This window comes from Anastrepha ludens, chromosome X (genome assembly GCF_028408465.1).
Source record: "Anastrepha ludens isolate Willacy chromosome X, idAnaLude1.1, whole genome shotgun sequence".
Classification (NCBI taxonomy): Eukaryota; Metazoa; Arthropoda; class Insecta; order Diptera; family Tephritidae; genus Anastrepha; species Anastrepha ludens.
The window spans coordinates 88,017,115-88,024,903 of NC_071503.1; the positions used below are offsets into that span (position 1 = coordinate 88,017,115).

Here is a 7,789-nt window from a genome sequence, read left to right on the forward strand (position 1 = left end):
ATGAATTTGAAATGAAAAGTATCTAATTAGCTAAATTGTATTGATATTAAGTGTATTATCAAAATTATTTCAATGTATCCAAATAAAAAATTAACTTAATTAACTTTCATATCAACACGCAATTATTAGGGAATACATAAATACCCGAATAATCGAATTCCTGGCCAATGCATATATTACATACAGTCTGAGTCGGAGAAAAGGAACCGCGATTATTCCTGAAGTTTAAAAGATATATACAGTAGGTTCTGTTTTTATGCGGCTTTTTTTTATGCGGTTTTGAAATAGTGCGGTTTTTTTTAAATTACAAAATGCATGTCGACCTATCGGGAATTGTACATATAAACAAGATTCTAAACCAGCTAAGCAAAAACTCATCACAGATTCATGCGGTCTATGGAACGTATCTATAGTTATAATATGGGACTAGTGCCCTTTTTTATGCGATTTTATTACATTATTTCAGATTTATGCGGTTTTAGCATTTGAAACGTATCTATAGTTTTACTATAGAACTAGTAGCTTTTTTTATGCTGTTTCTTGCGGAACGTATCTACCGCATAAAAACAGAACCTACTGTATTAAAATTTTTTTTTGCATAAAAGTATGTACAAACCTAATCAATTACTTAATAAGCCGTGTAGTATCCATCGTAGTCGAGTATAGCCTGGCATCTTCTTCATGCTTTGAACCAGCTTTTCTGCGTAGCTCGTCGACATCTATTCCCTTTTTAGCAAGGACTGATTGGGCTTGGCTTAATCAAAAAGAAGTGCCCGCTTAAAAAGTTGGACGATCACTTTATCCTGCTTTTTTATCGTCACTCGCTTCAAGCCCCGCTCGGAAAAGTCATCAACATATTTGTACACCTTATACCGCTGATTCCACATCATAACAAACTTTTTGATTTTTTAATCACTTTTGTAGCCGCGGCGAACGACACTAACCTGAGTTAGTACTGGCGTTGTAGCCTTTATGTGGGACTATTACGCAGAAAGCAATGCTTAGATATTAGTATACACATATGCATGTACATACATATAACCGAACACACAAAGCACTCAATTTATGCCTCTACATGCGTATGGTTTCAAAGCTAAAATTTTAAGCCTAGCGACTACAAGAACAAAATACATTCATAGGCGCAGCCGTTTGCGGTTTTAAGTACTGTAAATCACAACAAAAACAAATTCATTGATAAGTTCGAGCTCATATTTCTACGAGCAAAGAACTTTCATTGTTAAATCGAGCCGCCCATATGCCAATTTTCTTGACCATTCGAAAATAGTTAATATTGTAATATTTCGCGTTAAATAATTTGCCAATATTTGGTGAATCTTGATTTTTTGTCATGTCGAACTGCCGCGGCTCCGTTTGTATGTTTACACCTATATATGTATGTAAATATGTCTTCTAAATGCTCGATAACCGCAGCTGATGTGTGTCTAGTGCACGCATGGGCGTAAAGTAAGATGCAGAAAATAGCAACAAATACTTTATAAAAAAGTTCTGTCCCTGTTACGTGTGTAGTTCTCCAATTGTTAAAAAATGCATGAGAATATATGCAAACAGCTGCAAAGTTAGAAACCTACTATGAAATTTGAGTGCGGCTTATTTGGAGGTTACTGTAATTACATTCAAGCTTTTGGATGAAACCGAAAGTGCCTAATATTGAATATTAAATAAATCACTGAAACTTCTTTAGCTGTGTTTACCTACTAGACGGAGAGCTGGCGGCCGCGGAGGTACTACGATAACACCTCCGGCTAGAATTTTGAGAAGTGGTTGGGAGAACCATGAAGCAGTGCCATTTGCAAGGATTTTGCTCAAAACCCCTGCAAAAAAGACGTCAGACAACTTAAAGTTGCAAAAAAAAGTTGCTAAAAAAATGTTCGTACCTCCGGCTGAAAATTTGTAGGCTTACTGTTTGAAGGTCACAAATGCTGTATGTAAATCGTCAGACGTCTAGATCGCTGCAAAAGTAGTGTCAGACGACCCCAAATTTGTAAATTTTTTTCGAAATTTTTTTTTTTTACCTCCGTCTGACGTTCTCACATATTATAGTGGGCACTATTTTAAGTGTATATTTAAATCGTCAGACGTCTAGATCGCTGCAAAAGTAGTGTCAGACGACCCCAAATTTGTAAATTTTTTTCGAAAATTTTTTTTTTTACCTCCGTCTGACGTTCTCACATATTATAGTGGGCACTATTTTAAGTGTATATTTAAATCGTCAGACGTCTAGATCGCTGCAAAAGTAGTGTCAGACGACCCCAAATTTATAAATTTTTTTCGAAATTTTTTTTTTTTACCTCCGTCTGACGTTCTCACATATTATAGTTAGCACTATTTTAAGTGTATATTTAAATCGCCAGACGTCTAGATCGCTGCAAAAGTAGTGTCAGACGACCCCAAATTTGTAAATTTTTTTGGAAAATTTTTTTTTTTTTTACCTCCGTCTGACGTTCTCACATATTATAGTTAGCACTATTTTAAGTGTATATTTAAATCGTCAGACGTCTAGATCGCTGCAAAAGTAGTGTCAGACGACCCCAAATTTGTAAATTTTTTTCGAAATTTTTTTTTTTTTACCTCCGTCTGACGTTCTCACATATTATAGTGGGCACTATTTTAGGTGTATATTTAAATCGTCAGACGTCTAGATCGCTGCAAAAGTAGTGTCAGACGACCCCAAATTTGTAAATTTTTTTCGAAATTTTTTTTTTTTACCTCCGTCTGACGTTCTCACATATTATAGTTAGCACTATTTTAAGTGTATATTTAAATCGTCAGACGTCTACATCGCTGCAAAAGTAGTGTCAGACGACCCCAAATTTGTAAATTTTTTTCGAAAATTTTTTTTTTTACCTCCGTCTGACGTTCTCACATATTATAGTGGGCACTATTTTAAGTGTATATTTAAATCGTCAGACGGAAATACCGCTGCTAAGTCATCCTACAATATCCGTGAAGTTCCGGTCTGCCTGAATTTTTTTTTTTTTCGGAATTTATTTTTGTTACCTCCGTCTGACATTTTTACATACTATTGCAAAAAGCATTTCAAGTACACATTTAAATTGTCAGACGAAAATACCTTGCAAAATATCTCTGCGATATCGCGAACTTCCAGTCCAGATTGCTGAATACAGTTTCATCATTTATTTAACTTATTGAAATACTTTGTTGAGTTACTATACGCAATAAAAGAATATCAATTGAAGGGAAAATTTTAGGCATGTGTCGTACATATAAAAAGTAAAAGATTCTTCGTCTGAATAAAAAAAAATGTTGATTTCGGTGTATTGTAGAGAATTATTATTGAATAGTTTGTGCGCTTATATTAGTAAGTTTGTTTAAGAAAAAAAAAATATTATGACTAAGTAATAGGACTATGCATAAGTTCGTGCGGTTTTACAACAGATGGCGTAACTTGATTATTATTCCATCGATCCACATTTCCAAACATTCATTGGAGAGCTACTGTCGTAAGGCACAAACGTCAGTATAAGTTTTTTATTTGAAGCGTAAACAACAATATTTTTACCACACTTGAAAATGTCGAATTTCGTGCCAAATAATGTGTTTTTGCGGGGAATTCTTCTTCATTATTTTAATATGAAGAAAAAAGCAGCCGAAAGTCATCGTATCTTGGTGGAAGTTTATGGTGAGCATGCTCTATCTGAGCGAACGTGCCAGAAGTGGTTTGCACGCTTTAAAAGTGGTGATTTTGGCTTGGAAGACGAAGAACGCGAGGGTGCGCCGCCAAAGTTCATGGATACCGAATTGGAGGAATTGCTCGATCAAGATCCGGCTCAAACGCAAGAAGAGGTTGCAAAAACTTTGGGAGTTGATCAATCAACCATTTCCAAACGTTTAAAAGCCATGGGAATGATCCGAAAGGTAGGCCATTGGGTGCCGTATGAATTGAAGCCAAGAGACGTTGAACGCCGTTTTATGGCATGCGAACAACTGCTTCAACGGCACAAAAGAAAGGGTTTTTTGCATCGAATTGTGACTGGCGATGAAAAGTGGGTCCATTACGACAATCCAAAACGTCGGGCAACGTATGGATACCCTGGCCATGCTTCAACATCGACGTCGGCGCAGAATATTCATGGCCTGAAGGTTATGCTGTGTATCTGGTGGGACCAGCTGGGTGTTGTGTATTATGAGCTACTGAAACCGAATGAAACGATTACGGGGGATGTCTACCGACGACAATTGATGCGTTTGAGCCGAGCACTGCGAGAAAAACGGCCGCAATACGCCGATAGACACGACAAAGTTATTTTGCAACATGACAATGCTCGGCCACATGTTGCACAAGTGGTCAAAACATACTTAGAAACGCTCAAATGGGATGTCCTACCCCACCCGCCGTATAGTCCAGACCTTGCGCCATCCGATTACTATCTCTTCCGATCGATGCAACATGGCCTGGCTGACCAGCACTTCCGTAATTACGATGAAGTCAAAAAATGGATCGATTCGTGGATTGCGGCAAAACCGACCGAATTTTTCACAAAGGGAATCCGTGAATTACCAGAAAGATGGGAAAAAGTAGTAGTAAGCGATGGACAATATTTTGAATATTAAATTTGTAACCATTTTACGTCAATAAAGTTTCAAATTTCGAAAAAAACCGCACGAACTTATTCATAGTCCTATTACATGACACAAAAAAAAATAGTTTCATCCCAATCTTATTTGAAGAAAAGTAATTTTTTTTTCTATTTTATTTGTAAAAAAAAATAATTTCATTTCAATCTTATTTTGAAGAGTAGTAGTTTTATTTTAACAAAAGTAATTTTATTTCTATTTTGTTTGTAAAAAAAGATAATTTCATTTCAATTTTATTTTGAAAAATGTAATTTCATTTTAATTATATTTAAAAAGAATTTTTAAATAGTAATTTTTTTTCAGTTCTCGTCATTATCACTGTGAATGTTGCTGGTATCGGAGTCGTTGCATTCATCATCGAACTCGTCGTCTTCGATGATTATATCCTGTTCTTCATCCTCATCGGATGCGTATTGTCTTTCTGCCTCTGCAACATGATTGGAAAAGTTAAATAATTAGATTATCATTAGAATTCATGTGATATCGATGATAATGACTAATAATATTAACATACCTAAATTTGTTGGCTGTTGCTGTGTGTCATCGAGAATAATATCATCAATTGCTGACGGCAACTGATCACCTTTAAACCATGTAAAATCATATTTTCCATCCTCGTTAATAAACCATCCATGTTCCTCGGGAAGTTTAGTTGATGGATTATTTTGGTCCGCATTTAACCATAATTGCGCAATGTAACTTGTCCGTAGCAAGTGTTGATTTAATTCATCGGCACACAGTGGAAAATTCGACGCGCCAGTGGTGCTAATTTTTTTCTTGAATAACTCGGATTGGTCATGGTGTTTGTAGTTGGCTTCGAACATTACCAGACGAGCCTCATTCACTTTCTGCACTCCTTTTATATTGTATATGGTGCAGACGAACTCCTCTATTATTTGGTATGTTGCAGGATCAACATTATTCTCTCCCAGATCTGCGAAGGCTTTCTGGATATTCGGATACTTCTTTAAAATCTTCCACGGTCTGATCTTGCCTTTGCCATAAAAGGCGGGATTATAATCACACCCAGTGAACGCATGTAATCCAGGTAGAGCTTTACAAAGTTGTTCTCATAAGTTGGCATGTAACTGAGTAACATTGATGTAATGTTGAGAGGCACCAACGCCGACATGCTTCCATATTTTCAGTGATTTATCCAATTTATACATATTACCTAATAATATAATCATTACATCCGTATCAGCGCTACGAATTTCAATATTACACGTCATTTGAATTTTTGATACGTGATAAGTGATTTTAGTATCTGCCTCTTCATGCAAAGGACAAGACAAATCCGTGTTGATGGATCGTACAACTTTGTTATTAACAACTTCGAAAGAATAGCATTGATCGAAGTTTATATTCAAAGTTTTGTTTCTGATTAAAGGGATAAACGAATCGTCCGTCCAATAATTAATTAGAAATTCGACCAATGCTTCTTTAAAATTACTACACCTCAGATCTTTGGAAAAATCTGGTGACCTTACTTGCTGTGGCCCTGCAATTTCATAACCAGAGGAACTACCTCCACGTAAATCACGTTCGCAGTCCTTGATTGACGGATGAAAATATCTATCAAATACGACGTCCACTCTTTGGGCATCATTGCTTGTCAATGTTCGTAATACTTTTAGCGCGATTTTTCCATAACTAGCGGGGAGGTCTTTCATTAAGTGCAGCATAAAAAATCCATCGAAAATGACGACATCCATGTGTGGTGGTTCGGAATTATCATCATATTCATCAACGTTTTCATCAGCGTCGATTTGTCTGTTTTACATATAATGCCATCAATATGACACAACGACATAGGTATTGGTGTCAAAGGATAGGTTAAAATTTTTGCCAAATCAATTTTTTTCTCCATGGAAATGGCCAAAAGACGTCCAAACAAATCGCGCTGCATTCTCACTTCCTGAACTTTAACACCCAAAGCGAATTTCTTTTTTTTTCCACCTGATGCAAAATTGTGTAATACATTTTTTTTGATCGGCTTCTCGAATTGCGTGGAATCTGAACAACATTTCGTTATGAAAGCTTTACGTAATGATTCACCTTGACGTTCAACATCGATTAAAAATTCCGTTATGTCTGACGAGGCTGCTTTTCCTGTGTGTATGTTATAGAGTTGTTTTCTGTCAATGTTTGCATCAAATGGGTTCATTTTATTTTCTATTGTTTCCATGAAAGCTCGGAGTTGTGATTGACTTATTTTCATTTTGCTAGTTTCTAATTCTCCTGATATATCCTGAGCAGCTCGTAATCCGGCCTGTTGATATACGTGTGAAATGAGAGTTGAACGAATTCCATGACTCTTTGACCAGCGCTGGCGAGCCGTGATTGAATTGGTGAAGTGAGAAACACCGGTCAAACGTCTCGCAGCATCTGCGTTGATCGTTTGCTCCAGTGTTAGATCGATTGGTTGCCGTGAAAATGGTTTGTTGGTGCGTTTGACACCAAAACTTCCTTCTCGAAGTGATGCCTCCAGTCCTGGGTGAGTTTCGTTGACCTTCAACAAATTGTCATGATATTTAACCAGCCAGCGTGAATAATTTTGCTGATTAAAAGTGAAGAAGAGATTTGCGATATTTGGTAGAGAATATTTAAATAATTCGTAGTCTGCAGTCCTTATGCTTCGAGTCAAGTCTAGGTAATGATCTATCAGGTGTATGTAGGTGGCATAAAATTGTGACTTAGCAGCGGTATTTCCGTCTGACGATTTAAATATACACTTAAAATAGTGCCCACTATAATATGTGAGAACGTCAGACGGAGGTAAAAAAAAAAAAAAATTTTCGAAAAAAATTTACAAATTTGGGGTCGTCTGACACTACTTTTGCAGCGATGTAGACGTCTGACGATTTAAATATACACTTAAAATAGTGCCCACTATAATATGTGAGAACGTCAGACGGAGGTAAAAAAAAAAAAAATTTCGAAAAAAATTTACAAATTTGGGGTCGTCTGACACTACTTTTGCAGCGATCTAGACGTCTGACGATTTATATACAGCATTTGTGACCTTCAAACAGTAAGCCTACAAATTTTCAGCCGGAGGTACGAACATTTTTTTAGCAACTTTTTTTTGCAACTTTAAGTTGTCTGACGTCTTTTTTGCAGGGGTTTTGAGCAAAATCCTTGCAAATGGCACTGCTTCATGGTTCTCCCA

The 7,789-nt window shown here is 36.5% G+C and overlaps 1 protein-coding gene across 1 annotated transcript; it reads right to left on the minus strand.

The window, feature by feature from the left end:
- Nucleotides 1–4,789: 4,789 nt before the first annotated feature.
- Nucleotides 4,790–7,481, minus strand: LOC128869615 (uncharacterized). Its single transcript, XM_054112187.1, has 2 exons — nt 5,132–7,481; nt 4,790–5,044 (listed from the first exon to the last, which is right to left on the minus strand). Exons 1-2 carry the CDS (start codon nt 5,439–5,441, stop codon nt 4,917–4,919), a joined length of 438 nt encoding a protein of 145 aa, XP_053968162.1. The 5' UTR covers nt 5,442–7,481; the 3' UTR covers nt 4,790–4,916.
- Between the last annotated feature and the right edge of the window lie 308 nt (nt 7,482–7,789).